General features: G+C 46.5%; 1 protein-coding gene across 1 annotated transcript in view; it reads left to right on the forward strand.

The window, feature by feature from the left end:
- The window catches only part of DVL2 (dishevelled segment polarity protein 2), a 113516-nt gene extending 94915 nt beyond the window's left edge, over positions 1-18601 (forward strand). Inside the window, exon 15 of the mRNA XM_069215532.1 lies at positions 12983-18601. Within this exon, the coding sequence (XP_069071633.1) occupies positions 12983-13422 (440 nt within the window). The 3' untranslated portion in view covers positions 13423-18601. The remainder of the gene's footprint in view (positions 1-12982) is intronic.
- The last annotated feature ends 744 nt before the right edge of the window (positions 18602-19345 follow it).

Consider the following 19345-nt stretch of genomic DNA (forward strand, 5'->3'; position numbering starts at 1 on the left):
CCCTGCTGGAGGAGGTCATATGTCCTCCCTTCAGCAGTTCTTTGTCCCCCTGTTCCTGGTAGCACTTCACACTTCCTGGCAGGTGGCAGCATATTGTCTCGGGTGACAGCTGCTGCAGCCAGGCAAGAGAGGCTACCAGAGGTTTGGACTTTTTAACGGCACCTCTCTGTTAAGTTACCTTAAATATGATCTCCGCAACGAGTCTGGTGTAAATTAACTGTTAATTTCATATCTTGAAGTACAATCTTTTGTGGTCCCCAATTGAGTTAGCACTTACCGTAGTTGTAGGAAGCTGGCATTTTATGTGGTATAAGAATACCACGTAAAGGGTCCAGGGGTCACCCAGTGAGTAGCAGGGCTTGCTATGCAATCCCAAAATGCAGTATTCAGGGGTAGTGTGGTCAAGCAGCCTTAGGCTTGACACAGAGGAGTGCAAGACATCTACAAATACATATAATAGTCAATAAATGACACACAACTCAAGAATTACAGCAATTTTTTTTTTTTTAAATCATGTATCTTTATATATTTTTAAGCGTCAGAGAATCATTCCATTAAGTGTGTTTTTAAATAGGAATTCTTTTCACTTTGAAAAGTGGACAATTTCTGGGTTCTGCACTATCCAATGGGAGGAAAAACAAGTTTTTGCAAGCAGGTAGTGTATAGCGACTTACAAGACCAATCTCCTGGGTTTAAGGTGAGCAGTGGGCAAGGTCCAAGGCAGCACCCACAGTACACCCTCAGCGGCACAAGGGCAGCCGGGTATAGAGTGCAAAACAGCACCAGGTGCCCAATGCATTCCTGTGGAGATCAGTCACTGTGAAAAGAGGCTGCAGGCTAGGACTTAGACGTCCTGTTTGTGTGAGCTACCGAATGGGCTCAGGTCTTGCGATGCTCAGGGACGTAGGGACACGAGGGGTCCTCTTCTTCTAGAACCAGGGTATCCGGGTGCAGAAGGTCCTTGGACCCAGTCTGAGTATACCAACGAGTAACCACCCAGTTTTACAAGCCTGGGGATGCAGAGACACCAGTGGTCCTTGTCTCCTTGGTCTGGGGTGTCCAGTTGCAGAGGTGCAGTGGACTGTCAGGTTTGCTGTCAACGGAGGCGGTCGCGGTTCAGGGGTACATATATAAAGAGGCTGCAGGCATCGATGTGAAGGTCACAGCGGGAAAACCCATGAGGGACTTTCTTTCTGGAGAGACTGGGGACCAAGTTAGCACCATTGGCCCACTTCAACACCAGTTGGGGGGGCTCGGTGCGGTGGTGCTGTCCGACTGCAGTTTTGGTGGTCCGGAGGTCCTCTTCAGCGTTTCTTGGGTGCCTGCAAGGATGCAGGGGAGCAGCTCTGCTACTCCACAGGAGTTCCTTGTGCTGGGGTGAAGATTGGCCGTCTTCCTGGGCTTTTGGAAGTTTCAGCTGTTGGAGGATGAGGCATCTTACTTGCGATTGTGGAAGTCCACAGGCAGGCTTGCAGGGCTGGCGCCAAGTCTGTCACGGATATTCAGTTCTTGCCTTTAGCGTCCCAGGACTGTCCTTCAAGTACGCAGGGATCTGCTTCTCTAATGTCAGGGACTTCCCCAAATACTGAATTTAGGGATGTTAGTGGTGTGTCCATTCAATGGGCAATCCCTGGACCCTTTACACGGTATTCACATACCACATAAAGGGCCAACTTCCTACAGTGCATTTTTCAGAAGTGGCACTGTTATACTATGGAGAAAAACAAGTACTGCAATCAGGTATAGTATAGCAACTCCTCTTCTCCATGGGCCTGGGGCGATGGTTGCAGAGGTGTCTTGAGGGATCTGGTTTTCTCCACGGAGCACTCCAGGTTGAGGGGGCCTGTGTTATAGGCTGCGCTGCTTCAGAGTCCACAGTGGGAAAGTCTAAGGTGGGCTTACACCGGAGTGCCAGGGGACCAAGCTTGCACCGGTGCCCCGCTTCAACTCAGGCTAGATGGTGCGGCTGAAGTGGTGTCTTCAGGTGTCTGGTTTAAAGCGGTCTGGTGTCCTCTCAGTTCTGTTGGGGTGCCAGGAAGCTGCTCTCTTGTTCCACAGGAGTTCCTGGGTTTTTGTTTTTGTTGACAGCAGGCAGTCCTCCGAGGCTTTTGGAGAAACAACAGATGTAGGACGAGGGGACTTGGATGCAATTCGATGGGACCGGCATGGCTGGGTCCAAGTCAGGTGCATTTCCTCTTTCTTGGCTTTTGCGCATCTTGAATCTCCTCCTTCGTAGGTTAGAAGGAATTTCATTTCCTGGTGCCTGGGGCTCCCCTAAATACTGAATTTACAAGCGTTTATGGTGGTAGCCAATGGGCTACTTACTCCTGGGGTCACTGCAACCTCTGTATGACCACTTCCTGTGGTAAGTGGGCGTAACCATGTCTCAGTGTTCTTAACTCTTAACAATCTGCCGTTTTGGTGTTGCAATGTTTTGTCCACATCAGGCAGCACACCTTAGGGGTGGAACTGATCTGTGGGTGCACACACCTCTCTGAATTCTAAATGTTCAATGGCATGTGTAGCTGTCGATGCACATGCTTTGCATAAGTCCGCCATCTAATGTTGGGCTCGGAGTGTGGGTTACAAGTTCTTTTACTTAAAAGAATGTTTTTGAGTCAAGATCGAATGACTCCTCCTTTTGGTGATACTGCGCATGGGTATTAAGTTCTTTGTTAGATTGTTTCTCTCCGCCGTCGGGTTCAGACCTATTTTAGAGATTATGGTCGTGAAACAGCTCAAACTTCATATTCAGAAGGACACTGGAAGGATAATTGCTTCTCCTCCTGAAACTATATTTAAAAAAATTAACTTATCAAGACACTTTACATGCTGGGCCTCCACCAAAGAAAGTCTCAACAGAGAAGGAGAAAGAAAAGGCTACACAACAACAGTAGCCTTCACCACCACATTCTCCTACAGTTTTCCCCACAGACATCCTCAGCATCACCTCACATGAATGATCTTAGTGACATTTAGCAAGATACAGATCCATGGGACCTTTATGACCCTGTTCCCATTCTTTATAACGATCCAGATTTGATCCTGCCCAGATCCCATTGAGGAGGATTTTCTATTTAATACATTAGCAGCTACACATAAGGGATACCAATGCCTTCTGATGCTTCCAGGCATGCACCCTCGGACCCAGTTTTTATCAGGACTCCGTTACCATCTGATTCCATAGTCGTTAGCGCTGCCAGGAAAAGGGCCAATAGTCAGTCCACATGAGATGCTCCTTCTGCAGACAAGGAAAGCAAAAAGTTAGATGCAGCAGGTTAAAAGGGTAGCTTCCCAGGCTGCAACTAACTGGAGGATAGCAATCTCACAGGCACTCTTGGCAAGATACGATCGGGCCCACTGGGACCAGATGGAATAACCTTTACAGTATCTACCAACGGAACATCAAAAATGGGGACAACAAATAGTCACAGAAGGGCAAGCTATATCTAATAACGCTGTTAGATATGCTACAGATGCAGCTGATGCGGCAGCAAGGAGGATTAACACCAGTGTGGTCAGTAGAAGGCATGCTTGGCTCAGATGTTAATGTTTTAAACCTGACATACAGCGAGCTGGCTTAAATATGCTCTTTGATAGGGAACATTTGTTCAAAAAGGAGGTAGACACAAAAAATAGAGAAACTCAAAAACAATTCGGAGACAGCTAAAGCTATGGGTGCGACATACACCACACACACTAGATACCATATTCTCGGGCCATAATTTAGAGGTGGCTTCAAACCATCAGCTACAGACAAAACAACCTCACAACAAAAACAGACATCACATTTTTATACAAGAGAACCGTTTAAAGGGTCTTATAGAGGATCCAATAATAGAGGAAGAAGTAAAGCATCCGCTTCCAGAGGTTTCTCTACCTCAACCCAGCAGTGACTTTCTGAACATCCCCACAGCACACATCTCCTTCGGCAGGAAGACTGGTAAACGTTTATCCACAATGGCACAACATCACTACAGGCCTTTGAGTTATGTCAATTATCCAACATGGCTATTGTCTGGAACGTTCTTTCACTCCGCCAAGCATTTCCCCCTTGCTCACACAAACGCTCTCAAAACCATCTCTCCACTAAAAGAGGAAGTATGCTCACTCCTGCTCAAAGGGGCCATAGTCGGTAGTTCTATCCCAACAAAGATCATGAGTATATTCACCATACTTCCTCATACTAAGGAGAGACTGCTCATTAAGACCAATATTAGATCACAGGCCTCTCAACCTACACATTCTTTCAGAACACTTTCATATGGGCACTATACAAGACGTTATTCCCCTACTACAACAAGGGGAATTACATGACCTCAAGGATGCCTATTTCCCCATTCCCATACATCCACCACATCGCAAATACCTAAAATTTGTCATTGCAGGAAAGCCCTACCAATTCAAGGTACTTCCATTCGGGTTTAACAACAGCACCAAGGGTGTTCACCAAATGTCTAGCAGTAGTTGCAGCATTCCTAAGAAGACAACACAAACGTGTTCCCATATTTAGTTGACTGGCTAATTAAAGCCAGTACAGTTCACACTTGTCAGCAACACACTCAGTAGATCTTCTACACAGTTTGGGATTCACAATCAAGTACCTCAAAACCCACCTGCAACCATCACAAATACAGCTGTTTCTGATGGATACAACTACCTGTGGATTCCTCACCTAATGAATACTCCCATGGCGCCAGCATTCGACGGAAATCTTCTTACTAGTCTCTGCACGTCGACGAGGACGTCACTCTAGCCCACGCGACGCCGTCTGACGTCATACAGGCAATAAGAGGTCCGCGACGACGTGCCGACGTCAGTTCCCTTTTTTCCGTGCATTCGAAACGGTTATCTTCGAGGGAGCAACTGTTACTTTTGTGGTTACAGTGTATGTTTGCTGCGTAGTCTTTCGCTGTGGTAATAATGTCGCAGAGAAAGTCTGGATTCAAGCCTTGTCGTGAGTGTGGAGGCAAGATGTCAGTGACGGATCCTCATTCCGATTGCCTTTGGTGTTTGAGCTCCGACCACGACGTCTCGACTTGTGATTCATGCCAGCACATGAATCCAAAGGCCCTCAAGGAACGTGAGGCGAAGCTGTTTATGGCAAAATCGAAGGAGAAGCATCACAAGAAGTCTTCTTCACCAAGACATCGGCGTCATCGAGACTCCCGGCGCCGTAGAGAATCTCGGCGTCATTCAAAGGAGACTCGTTCCAGGTCTTCGGATCGGCGCCGAAGGACATGGGAGATCAGTCCCACGGTTACGCCGCATCCTTCGACGCCGTTGCCCTCTCCGGCGTCTCCGACTTCACCTGGACAGGCGTCGGTGATTGAGGTATTGGAGCCTCAGGTGTTTTCTCCGGCGTTGCAGACGTCGAAGCCGGCGTCATGGGTCGCCTCCGAGACAGGCACCCCAGTATCCGGCTTTTCCCACCCCTGGAGCCGATAGTTCCACATTCTTGAATGCGATGTATGCCATCTTCTAACAGATGGCTCCAGGGGGTGCTCCGGCTGGGCCTTTGGCCTTTTCATTGGGTGATCCTGCGCCTCTTCGGCCGGCACCCTTTATGCCCTTTCTCCCTTTTGGGAACGTGGGCTCGGCGCCGGTGGCCGCTCCGGTGGCTTCAGAGGGATTGGCCCCGGGGATTTCCATCCCGTCGACGTCGGGATTTCGGCCTGTGACTCCGGTGGGTCCATCTGCTTCGACTGCTCTTTCGTCGGCGCCGAAGTTACCTGTGGCGCCGGACGCGGCGTCGGTGGCTTCTGAAGATCGGCGCCGATCTTCGACTTCGGCGGAGGCATTGTCGACTCCGCGTATTGAACAACGGCTTCATTCGAGGAGACGTGCTCTCCGTGTATTAGAGGAGCAGGAGTACCAACGAGCCCTGGAGGAAGGAGAGCTAGAGGACTCGGGTGATGGGCTGCGTGGTCTGGAGTCGGCCAGTGGGCTGGACACTTCCCCTGAGTGGGATCTTTCGTCCCCGGGAGAATATACTGAGGAGGCTGCTTCCTTTCACGCAGTGGTACGGAAGGCAGCTAGTTTTTTGGACCTGCCTTTGCCGGTGGTGGAGGCTAAACAAAACCTTCTAACAGAGGTGCTACATCCGGCCTCAGCTGCGGCGGAGCCTCTTTTGCCATTTAATGACGCTCTGCTGGATCCGGTGTTAGAGGTGTGGAAGAGGCCGGCATCTTCCCCAGCAGTTCACAGAGCCGTGGCCAGGAGGTATCGGGCGGCTCCGACTGACCCTGGTTTTCTGTCTAGGCACCCTACGCCGGAGAGCTTGGTGGTGCAGGCCTCCTGTTCATCCAAGTCAGCGCCTGGTTCTTTCCCGACGGTGCCTGGGGACAGAGATTCAAAGAAACTAGAGGCGCAGTCCAAGAAGATTTTTTCGTCCTGCAGTCTGGCGTTGAAGGCCACCAACGCAACCTGTATCCTGGGGAGGTATATTCATGCTCTGATGGATGACATTTCCTCATCATTTACAGAGCTTCCCCAGGGTCTTTTGGATGTTGTTTCAAATGCCCAGGCTGCTGCGACCCAGATTATCCAGACTGGACTGGATACGACCGACTCGGTAGCCAGAGCAATGGGCACAACTGTGGTGGCAAGGAGGCAGGCCTGGCTCCGTAACTCGGGCTTTTCTGCGGATGTACAGTCCACATTGTTGGATCTCCCGTTTGATGGGGACAAACTGTTTGGAGCCAAGGCTGATTCGGCCTTGGAACGTTTTAAGGAGAGCAGGGCCACGGCTAAGTCGTTAGGGCTCCAAGCTCCTTCTTCCACGGCCTCTTTCAGATTTTTCAGGAGGTTTCGTGGATTTGGGCGTGGCTCTTCCTCCTCTTCCTTTCGGGGAAGATATCAGCAACCTGCCTCTTCCCATCCCTATAGATCTTTTAGAGGGAGAGGTAGGGTCCGCACCAGAGGAGCCTCTCAGCAGCACTCTGCCTCTTCCTCATCCTCTGGCGGGGTGCAGCAGGGGAAGCAGCCTTAGGCTTCCACCATTTCCCACTCACTCCTCTCCTGTAGGGGGAAGATTACAGCATTTTCTCACCAAATGGAAGACTGTTACAACGGACACTTGGGTTCTCAGTATTGTGGGAAAAGGCTACACCCTTCCCTTTCGGGAGTTCCCGCCCCTCATCCCGCCCCGCCCTTCTTATTGTTCAGAAGAACACCTCCTGTTGCTAGAACAGGAGGTACAAGCCCTCCTTTCAAAGGGCGCGGTGGAGTTGGTCCCAGAGCAGGAAAGGGGTCGAGGATGTTACTCAAGGTATTTCCTGATTCCCAAGAAGGATGGTCGTTTGAGACCAATCCTGGACCTGAGGGTCTTGAATTGGTTCCTCAAGCAGGAAAAGTTCAAGATGCTGACCCTAGCACAGGTGCTTTTGGCGTTGAACAAGGAAGACTGGATGGTGTCTGTCGACTTGCAGGATGCTTACTTTCATATCCCGATACTCAAGTCACACAGGAAGTATCTCCGGTTTGTGGTGGGATCGCAGCACTATCAGTTTGCGGTCCTTCCGTTTGGTCTTACTTCAGCACCTCGAGTCTTCACGAAGGTGATGTCGGTGGTTGCGGCAGAACTCAGAAGGAAGGGGATAGCAGTATTCCCTTACTTGGACGACTGGTTGATCAAAGCCAAGTCCCCGGAGCTTGTGTCGCATCATCCGCAGTCAACAACCCAGTTGTTGTTCGACCTGGGTTTTTCGGTGAACGAGCCCAAATCTCACCTAGAGCCCTCTCAGCGCCTCCTGTTCATAGGGGCAGTACTGGATACAACATTGAACCAAGCCTTTCCTCCGCCTCAGCGGATTCAAGATATTCAGGATCTGGTTCCAATGTTTCGAAATGGAGCGGTAGTTCCAGTCCTCAAGGTCCTTCGTCTGCTCGGTCTGTTTGCCTCCTGCATTCTGTTGGTCACGCATGCTCGCTGGCACATGAGGGCTCTTCAGTGGTGCCTCCGAAGGCAGTGGTCTCAACACAAAGGGGATCTAGAGAGTACTGTCAAGATCTCCAGAGATGCTGCTGTGGATTTGAAGTGGTGGATTGCAAGCAACAATCTTTCACAAGGAAAGCCGTTCCAGCAGTCGCCACCAGTGGCCACAGTCATAACGGATGCTTCCACTCTAGGGTGGGGAGCTCATCTGGGGGATCTGGAGATCAAAGGCCTTTGGTCTCCAGAGGAACAGATGTTTCACATCAATCTGTTAGAGTTACGGGCTGTACGTCTGGCTCTCAAGGCCTTCCTCCCTTCCCTTCGTGGTCAGTCGGTACAGGTCCTGACGGACAATACTACCACGATGTGGTACATAAACAAGCAGGGAGGAGTGGGGTCGTACCTTCTCTGCAGAGAAGCTCTTCGACTATGGTCCTGGGCAAAGGACCATCAGATTTGCTTGATAGCAAACCATCTGGCCGGAGTCTTGAACGTGCGTGCAGACAGTCTCAGTCGCCAATTCTCGGCAGACCACGAGTGGCGTCGCCATCCAGATCAAGTCCGTTTAATCTTCCAGAGGTGGGGGTTTCCTCGGGTAGATCTGTTTGCCACTCGAGAGAACGCGCATTGTCCGTTATTCTGCAGCCTCCAGTATCCGATGCAGGGAGCGTTGGGGGACGCGTTTCAAATAACCTGGTGCGGCCAGTTGCTTTACGCGTTTCCTCCCATACCCTTGATTCCTCGAGTATTGAGGAAGATTCGCCAGGACCGGGCTCTAGTCATCCTAATAGCTCCGGATTGGCCAAGGAGGGTATGGTACTCCGACCTTCTCCAACTCTCAATGTGCCCTCCGCTCCGTCTCCCTTTCAGGGCAGACCTCCTCTCGCAGTCGCAGGGGCAGGTTTTACACCCCAACCTCCAGAGTCTGCACCTACATGCCTGGAGATTGAACGGGGCAACCTGAGTTCCTTCTCTCTCCCGCCTGAGGTAGTGGATGTTATATTAGCGGCCAGGCGACACTCCACTAAATCTATCTACGCTAATAGATGGTCTAAATTTGTTGCGAGGTGTGGAGAGAGGCAGATTGATCCTTTGCATGCTCATCTATCGGACGTTTTGTCTTTTGCTCTGTCTCTAGCGCAGAAAGGTTGTGCAGTGGCTACCATTAAGGGTTATTTATCAGCCTTGTCAGCCTTCATATGTCTTCCAGACCAACCATCTTTATTTTATTCCCCTATTGTTATCAGATTCTTGAAAGGTCTTCTAAATAAATATCCTCCAAAGCCATTCGTTATGCCGCAATGGGATTTGTCCTTGGTCCTGACTTTCCTTATGGGGTCCCCTTTTGAACCTATGCATTCTTGCCCCTTAAGGTATTTGGTTTTAAAAACAGTCTTCCTGATAGCTATAACATCAGCAAGGAGAGTGAGTGAGTTGCAGGCCTTATCAGTAAAGCCCCCTTATACAACTTTTTATGGGGATAAGGTGGTGTTGAGGACCAAGGCTGCTTTCCTCCCGAAGGTTGTTTCACCTTTCCATTTGGCTCAGGCAATTACTTTGTCCACGTTCTATCCTCCGCCTCATCCTTCCAAAGAGGAAGAAAGACTGCACCGTCTGGACCCAAAGAGGGCGTTGAGCTTCTTTATTGATAGAACAAAGGATTTCAGGCTGGAGGATCAGCTGTTTATTGAATACGTGGGCAAGAGGAGAGGAAAGGCAGTCCACAAGAGAACACTCTCCAGGTGGGTGGTTCTTTGCATTAAAATCTGTTACTCTTTGGCAAAGAAGGATCCTCCTGAGGGCATTAGAGCTCATTCCACCAGAGCTAAGTCGGCCACTTCGGCCTTGGCCAGAGGTGTTCCTGTGGTCGACATCTGCAAGGCCGCAACTTGGTCGTCCCTTCACACTTTTGCAAAACATTACTGTTTGGATTCTGAGGTTAGAAGGGACGGCCATTTTGCACGGTCAGTGCTGCAGGATTTCTTGGTTTGACCATTTAGGCACCCACCGCCGGGCGTGGTACTGCTTTGGGACTCTATTCATTAGGTGAGGAATCCACAGGTAGTTGTATCCATCAGAAGAACGAGTTACTTACCTTCGGTAACGACTTTTCTGGTGGATACATTAGCTACCTGTGGATTCCTCACGGTCCCACCCGCCTCCCCGTTGCCTTTCTGGTCTTACCAAGTAATCCTTGAGTACGCTCCTCTTGGTCTTTGAGGGTGCAATAGATGTTGTATATATTATATTTATATATATGTATATATCTTTGTGTATATACTTGATGTGTATATATATTTTAAAAAGAGAGAGTTATACATATATATAAAAGATTTACAGTTATTCATGCAATGTTGTGTAGTTTTACAATGTAATGGGATGTTGCCTTGCTCTTTCATTGCATTGCCTGGTTGTTCTCATGCACGTAAAAAATGATTGGTACTGACGTCGGCACGTCGTCGAGGACCTCTTATTGCCTGTATGACGTCAGACGGCGTCGCGTGGGCTAGAGTGACGTCCTCGTCGACGTGCAGAGACTAGTAAGAAGATTTCCGTCGAATGCTGGCGCCATGGGAGTATTCATTAGGTGAGGAATCCACAGGTGGCTAATGTATCCACCAGAAAAGTTGTTACCGAAGGTAAGTAACTCGTTCATCTGGGACCAATTCAGGACCTTCAGTCAGGATCAGCATATTCAAACCGAGAAAGAATTCAACCATTTCAGAATCTAATCTCTCAGTTGCAACACAGTCACACTTATACAGTGAATTTAGCGATGAAACTATTAGGGATGATGGCTTCTTGTATAGCCATAGTTCCACACGCAAGACTGAACATGCTGCCACTGCAGAAGTGTCTTTCCCAACAGTGGTCTCCGTCCCAGAATCAACTTCAGGATCTGGTATTGTTGGACCGCCAGACTTACCGCTCTTTGTAATGGTGAAATCACACCAACCTCTCAAATGGTCGGCCCTTTCAGGACCCTGTGCTTCAGACCACTCTTACAACAGTTGTATCACAGACAGGTTGGGGAGCTCACCTCAACAAACTCGCCATCCAAGGGAAATTGGATTCCATCCAACACTTATATAAATTACCTGGAATTACTAGCAGTCTTCCTAGCACTCAAACCATTTCTGACATGAATATCACTTAAAATAGTGTTACTATGTACAGACAATAAAACATCAATGTATTCATCTGCAAAAATGGAGGGGGGGGGGGCACTCATCTCAATTGTCCCTTCTTTCTCAATTTGGAAGTGGGCAATTCACAATCACATTTAGCTACTGGCAGAGTATCTCCCAGGAATGGACAATCAACTAGCAGGCCTGTTAAGCAGGACACAGCAACAACTCCACGAATGGGAAATTCACCCACAAGTAATTCAAAAATACTTTCAAATATGGAGAACGCCAGACATAAATCTCTTCGCCACAAAAGAAAACTCAAAATGCCTAACTTTCGCATCCAGACACCCACATCCTCAGTCCAAGGGCAATGCTCTGTGGATGAATTGGTCAGGGATATTTGCTTACGCTTTTCCACATCTCCCACTCAATTGATTTCTCATACGTAAACTCAGACAGACTTCACTCATTATGATTCTCATAGCCCCCACATGGGCACGTCAAAATTGGTGTACAGCACTGTTGGATCGGTCTGTAGTAACACATCACAAACTTCCAAACAGACTAGATCTGTTGACTCAAAGGAAAGGCCAAATCAGACATCCAAATCCCAGCACACTCAATCTTGCGTTATGACTCCTGAGGTCATAGAATTTGGTATGGATATTCTGAAAGAGGCACGCAAACCCCCACAACTAGATAGTGTTTATGCTGCTAAATGGAAACGTTTTGTATAATATTGTCAACCCAAAAATATTGATCCGCTTAATGCTTCATTGCAAGACATTGTATGCTATTTGTTACACTTACAAAAGGCAAATATAGCATACTCTTCCATTAGGCTTCATTTAGCAGCCATAGCTGCTTACCTTCAAAACAGACAACATCTTTATTTAGAGTTCCTGTCTTCAAAGCATTCATGGAGGGCCTTAAGAGAAATTCCACGTAGAGTTCCTCCCCACCAACACACACAATCTGCAATGGCAGTGTGCATGTGTTTGGTGAAAGGTCCCTTAGGATGCCACAGTACACCCTGCAGACCTTGGGGACCCTCCCTGGTCCACTTGGTACCACTGGTACCTTTTACAAGGCACTTAGCTGTGTGCCAATTGTGGAAACAATGGTATAGTTTAGGGAAAGCCTGGTTAGCAGGATCCCAGCACACACTCAGTCAAGTTAACATCAATGCCAGGCAAAAACGTGTGCGTGTGTGTGTTTTTTTTGGTGGGGAGGAACTCCAAAAAGGGGCACTTTCCTACATACCGCACAAGAGAAGAACACACAAGTAAATTAATTCTTTCATCAAGCTAATTTTCTCACAAGCTGAATAACACAATAATTATTAAAGTCAAAAATCGTAAATATTTACCATATAGATTTCTGACTGATCTACCTAGAGTACTTCAGTCATTATGCTTGCTGTCTTGGAGCCAAGCCTACCCTTGACAGAGGTGAAATAGGTCAAGGACTGCCTCGAGGTCATAAGCTTAGAAATAGCTTACACACAATGCGGTAAAGTAGAACTTAAGTAACTGTGTGTTGGCTTTCCTAATGGCACACTAGCTTTGCAACTGTTGATACCAGTGAGACTTGCAATGAACGGTTTTCCGGCGTGTTTTTTTTCTGGATGTGTTGCGTGTGATTTTTATATATATAATGCCACATTTAACTTCTCCTTAAAGGAGACTAGTAGATACAGTATGTGCTTACCTGTCTTGAATTGTCTCTTCATACTAATATATTTTGTCATTCCTGTTAATCCTAACTGAGTGTCTGAACCAAGTGTAGCAATAGTGTGCCCCATGTTTTGGGTAGACTCTGTAGATGAGCCTGTTTTTTTGTTTTGTTTAGTTTTTTTCTTCTTTTCCTTCATCTGCTCTGATGTGCCGTCTTTAACTCTCTCTATCTGCCCCAGGGAGCCGTAGCAGTGGTTCTAACCGCAGTGATGGTGGACGGCCCAGTAAAGCCAAGGACGACAAAACTGGTGACTCCAAGTCTGGAAGTGGTAGTGAGTCTGAGTTCTCCACGCGGAGTAGTGTGCGGCGGGAGCATGTATCCAGCGAGCGATCTGCTCCTGCAAGTGAGGGTCCTCCGAGGAGCCATCACAGCCTAGTCAGCAGTATCCGCTCTCACCACTCTCTCCATTCCTATGGACCTCCCGGAATGCCTTTGCCGTACAACCCTATGATGGTGATGATGATGCCTCCCCCCTCTGCAGCAGCTGCTGCATCTGTGCCACCTGGTGCTCCTCCTGTCCGTGACCTGGCATCGGTCCCCCCAGAACTGACTGCCAGCCGCCAGTCTTTCCACATGGCCATGGGAAACCCGAGTGAGTTCTTTGTGGATGTCATGTGACTCTGAGCCGCTGCGAAGGAAAAGGACACTACATGTATCCAGACTCTTTTTGTGGGATTTTTTGTGACATTTGTAATTTTAGGTACCTACCCCCATTCCCTGAGGCCTCTCGCTGTTGAAGATAAAGTGACTGCCTCACTTTTTTAAAAAACTTTTTTTTTTCCTCTTTTTTTTAAGGAAAACCCTAATTTTATATCTTTTTTTTTTTTTATTGTACCAATTTGTTTTAATATCAGGATACCTTTTTATAGACGTTTTCCGTTTTAAAAACAGAAAAACACCTTTTCTATACATGGACTAAGTTTTAAATTGTTTGATAATATATGGCTCCTTTGAGTTAAAAGTAGAGCCTGGTGCTTTAGGTATATTTCCTGCCCTCCAACAATGGTTCCAGCTGCCCAGATTACAGTGCAACTGTTGCCCACAAGAGGGTGTTGAAGGCCTTACTTGATGCTTCCTCCTGCAACCTTTTGCAGATTTTTGTCTTCCAGAACAGAATCCAGCATGGTTAATAAAGAAGTCTTCCACTGTGTAGTGGAACAAGGGGAATAATACAGATACGTTTATTTTTTTGGGGGGTAAAACTGAAGAATTTTTTCCTGGGCTTGTCGTCGACCCTGTCTAGGGATCGCTTCGTTGAAGCCGTTTGCCTTAACTCCTTTTATCCCTTGTTTGAAAGAGGGGGTGGGGGGGCCTGTCCCTTCACAGCTGAACAATTCATCCAAACCATGTTGGCAAACAGTACTGAAAACACTACCAGACGCACAATGTGAATCATGTTGATTTTGTCCTAAGCATTTCTGATTTTTCTCAGGCCCGCATGTTTAAATCAACTACCAATGGACATACAGCTGATTTCAACTTTACTGAACAGACTGAATTGATATCAGATGAACATGCACCTTTTCCCAAATATGAAGTTTTTAGGTGGGAGTGGTTCTTGCTGCCTTTTTCCTCCTACCTCGAAATCGGATGCCATAGAGTAGGAGATACTGCAAACTTACTTTGGACAGGCAGTGCATTGTCTCCAGCAGGTGTCCAGACTTTTGTATCTGACACCCAGCCCCATTGGTGCCTTCTCTTGATACAGAATGACTCCCATCACCTATCTTTCATTGTGTGTGGGATTGAAGAGTTGCTGGCTCTAGCCTTCACTGAGATGCTACAGAATTAGGCTTGGATGAGTCTGCGTGCATCTCTGATCTCGAATCGGTCACTATTCCTTTGGAAGGGAATCAGCCTTATTATGCTGGAGGATGGTGAGGTTCTGCACACACCTCTCAAAGAACAGACTATGTAATACTTGCCAAAGTCATTGTATGCTGCAAGGAACTTTCTGATTTGTGAGTTTGCCAAAATGCCTAGATTAAAAAGAGTTGCTTTCTAGAGAGGAGGCTGAGAGATGGATTCCCAGCCGCCAGCCTTTGGTACGCCACTGTACTGTCACAGCCTTTAGGCTGAAATTTGCAAATAAATATTGTTGTATTCATTTTGTAATGCAAAACGCAGTAGAGTGGGAGACATCCCTTAAAATCTGTTCTGTATGACGTTCCTCTTTTGCGGTATGGAAATGCATCCATTGCTCTAAATATTTTTTGGGGTGTGCAGGGATTGGGAATGCCCACATATGAAGATATAAAACATTATCGCACCTGAGGTGGTATTTGTGTTTGTGAGGGCATGAGACAGCTGGGTTCTTTGGTACTTAATGCTGCTTGTCACCAGAAGGAGGACCTCTGAGCCTCAAGTGAACCGTGCTACTAGTACTTCTGGATTCATGGGGAGAAGGAATCCCCCTGACTCCTAGTGTTGCTGCTCACCAGCAAAACCTGTCGTGAAGAAGGCAATGCAGCTCCAGTGTCTTTACATCACCATAACCAAGACGCAATATGTTGTAGTTGCAGATGGGAGTAGAGTAGCGATTTCCCCCATACTCCTAAGTACACAATACCCTCTTAAGGGGCATATCTGCAAGATAGGAGTTGGATCTCGTCACTTTCAATTCATTATATTACAAAGATTTAACGGTACTACAAACAAGGTCTGCTGACTTCGGTACGTCATTCTTCTTAGTCTTTAAGTAGTACTTGAGCCCAATAGTGAGTACGTGATAAAAGTGAAAGACTGACAACCGTTGTCATCCAATTTATGTTTCTTTCCATGAGGAGCAGTTTCTGTGTAATCCCGATTTTCTCTTTCCATTGATAATTTGCTTTCCTTTGCTCATTTCTTTCTGTTGTCCTTTTCTTTGTCACTGCAGTATTAAACTCAGTAATGTTTCTTAACCCGAAGAGAAGGGCTGAGAAGGGGAAACAGACACTAACGAGAAATGAATGGCCGTAAACAGTAGCCTGGTGTGCCAGGGTGTGTATTACATTAGGGAGGGTATTGAATGCAAGAGAAAAGTGTGGTAATGAACTAAGTATGTGTGCTACGCTAAATTAGCATGCATTGGGAAGGTTGCTAATATCAGTGCATGCAAGAGGAAAGCAGTGTTTGTGGAGTGTGGAAAAGGTTGGCCCTGGCTGCCAAATGTACATGAGAAGGTTTGTACTATGAAAGTATAGGCAAGAGTTCCCTGGAGATGGTACAAAACCTTGCCTCTGACACAAATGGTAGAGGACCTCTTGTCGTTCAGATATGATACTTAGAGAATGGGGTCTGATTAGTAGGTGATGAGACTGGCAAGTGCAGGATGGGACTTTACCCTAGATGATGTGTGCTAGGAGATTTCCTATATTACAAGTGTGTTGAAACACAGATTTTGTGAAGGAGCAATTTAACCATTATCTATGTATGGCAGGTGCTTTAGAAAAACAATCTGGGGCAGATGTCAGCTTTCATGTGATGGCTGGTGAATATTAAACTTGCACTACTTGGCAGAAATGAAAGATTGTTTCGTAAATACTTGCAAAAGTTTAAAAAGCATGGGTTTGAGTGAAGGGTGAGATTCTAGTTTTGCAGTATACGGAGTTAAGTTCATGCTCTAATGAAACATGTGCTCTGAGTTGGATGTGAGGACTGAAACGGTAGGCCTAGGGTACTTCTGATAACTGACTTGCTCAGAGGAACTATTTCATGAGTGGGTGAGAGACGTTGGATTGCAAAGTATGAGGTCCTTTGGAGTACATGAGGGATAAACCAACATGTTGGTATGTGTCAGATGAGAGCCAATTTCAATGGATATACATGTTGACTAGATAGTTCTGGAATAGATGGCACTCTGTAGCAAGTGTGTGAGATGTTAGCACTGGGTTATGAGTGTGAGACTGAGTGTGTATATGTGTGAGTGATATTTGAAGTGTGTGTACTTGTGACTGACGAAATACTAGATCTTCAATTTATATTATATTTTATCCATGAGACCCTAACTACGATATTTCTATATGGGGTGAGGCACTAGCCCTGGAGTGGGTGTAAGAGGATAACTGGACTGTTTCTGATTGGTGAGATGTTAGTATGGAGTATGTGTGAGAGGCTAGTTAACAGATGCAAGAGTTAATATGTTTGCTCATGAATATGTGGCATGCAGTAAAGTCTGGAGTAAGTGCAATTAGGATGCTAGCTTTCAGAGAGTGAGTTTTAGGTGGGCGAGACACTGTATGGGGTTTGTGCCAGGTTTGAAGTGTTACCTTTGGAGTAAATAAGTTTGGTGGGACACTAGTTGTTGAATGCCTTTGATCAGGGACTGCCTCCATGGGCCTCGTGCTCAACTGCTGTAGGAATGAGAAACAACCTGCAACATGTGCAATGGACGAGATACTATCTTAGTTAAATGTGAGTTCTGAAGAAAGTGTTAGTGGCTAGAGGGTAACTCTGGGAAGTAGTTGAATCGTGGGAGGCTAGTTGATATTTTGGACCCTTGATCTTGTCCCTGTTTTTTAAGTGCACATTCAGGACTGGCGTATATGTGGCGGTAAAACTCTACCTTGGAAGTAAGGGAGAGACAGTACTTCTGTAACACCTGAGATGTTAACCTGGCGTAAATATGAATTGTGTGGTAATAGCTGTAGTGAATGAGTGGTGAGCCAATATCTCAAGTACATGCAAGTGGACAGACCAGTTCTGTCACAAGTGAGACCTCAGCTCTGTGGTTTCTGTAATTTTTGATTGAGATGCTTGCTGTTAAATTGGTAGCTCTAGAATGTGTATGTGAAAAAATTATATTTTCTGGAGTAGATGGATATAACTTTGTGAGATGCTTGCCATAGAATGTGTGTAGTGAGAGTAGCTTTGTGGTGGGGTGACAAATCTATCCTTGAATGCCAAAGCCCCATTTTTCACGCTGTCTAAATTAGAATGGGGTAAGCAGAGAGTATGTGGTGGTTGAGAGGAAATCTTCAGCAACTAAGGGAACATTTAACTGAGACGCAGATATGAAGTGTGAGTGGAGTTAAATGCTGGATGTCATTTAGGTGTTCAAGATGACACTAGCTCCCCCTTGTGTGTCTGAGATGAGAAGCTATCTCTACTGTGTGCTGGGGATGACACTTTCTTCCTTATATATGTGCATGATGAGAAGAAGATATAGATTATCTACAGAGTGGGACTCTCCTGGTTTATGTGCAAAATTAGAAGCTGTCTTTGAATTATGTGGCTGAGATCTCTGGTGTGTGTGAGGATGTAGCAATGTTTCAGCTGCAGTATCATGGATGGAAGGTGCTTGTTTTGGAGTAACAGAAGTAGAGTTAAGCTTTCTCTGGAGTATGTGATGTAGTTCTGGAGTATGTGATGTTTGTAGGGGGTGAGGTGGTTTGTCTAAAGAATGGCAAAACACTAAGGGAGTTACTTTCTCTGGCGTGCAACTTTACTACATATGCAACAAATGGAAGGGGCTAGTTATGCGTATACTTAAGTTAGAACTAATCATCACATACATGAGAAGGACTCAAGTGGCACATAGGGAACCAGTGATTGAGGCTGGCTCCAGTGTCGTGGAGAATGCTACATTCAAGTGGATATACAGCACCAGCCACCAAGCATGTTTGGGTCCAAAGAACAAGCCCCAGAGTAAATGTTGAACCTTGTTGGATAGTTGCACCATCCTGTTTGTTATTCCTTTCTTCTTTCCCTTCTTCTGCTCCAAAGCTTTCAGTTACAGATTTATTTTAACAGTGTATTTATTTTAGCCCATTATGTATAAAAACAAACTATAAATAAAGAAATAGCTTGGAAAATATTGACAGATGCACTCCTGCCTTCCTTTTTTTGTTGTTGTCTTTTAGGGTTGTGCCGCCTTCAGTGCCTCTTACACTTGACCAGACATTTAACAACAACAGTCATGGCCCCTGGTAGACACTGTGTGACAGACATGGTCACTGTGGTACTACAGACTCTGGGCAACACTTGGTTAGCTCTGAACTGAGGCTGGCACTCTGTTGGAGAAATAAGTAATTCCTCTAACTATGCTGCACCTGTTTTGCTGTCTGCAGTTTTAGATTGTCACTTTTGAGAGGTGGCGGTAAAGCTGAGAACAGATTTATCTGCAATGACCTCTGTGAATCACTGCCACATGAATTTTTGAGCTCCTGTCGAAGTACTGTATTTTCATGCTAAAAGACTAGAGTGCCAGAAATATTCTATGCTTGAAGCATGTGTGGCTGTAGTTGCACATGGTGTGTATACTCCTGCCGTCTAGTTTTGGGCCCAGGTATTTGCAAGTTGTTTTTCTTTGAAGAAGTCTACTTGCGTCACGAAATACTGTGACCCCACCTCTTTCTGGGAATTGGTATGATTATCGGCTCCATTGTTATATTTTCTTTCTGCCTTCTGGTTTGCATGCATTACCGAGCTCCAGATCAACACTGTTGCAGTGTTCTCTTGGCCCCTCTGTTCCTCTCCTTTCCCTCTGTATTATTTGCTGTTGCGGGCCTGACGCCTGCAGCTTTGTTTGGAGCGGGGACTGGGATGTCTTTGCCCCCTT

The sequence above is a fragment of the Pleurodeles waltl genome, chromosome 12, assembly GCF_031143425.1.
Source record: "Pleurodeles waltl isolate 20211129_DDA chromosome 12, aPleWal1.hap1.20221129, whole genome shotgun sequence".
In the NCBI taxonomy this organism is placed as follows: Eukaryota; Metazoa; Chordata; class Amphibia; order Caudata; family Salamandridae; genus Pleurodeles; species Pleurodeles waltl.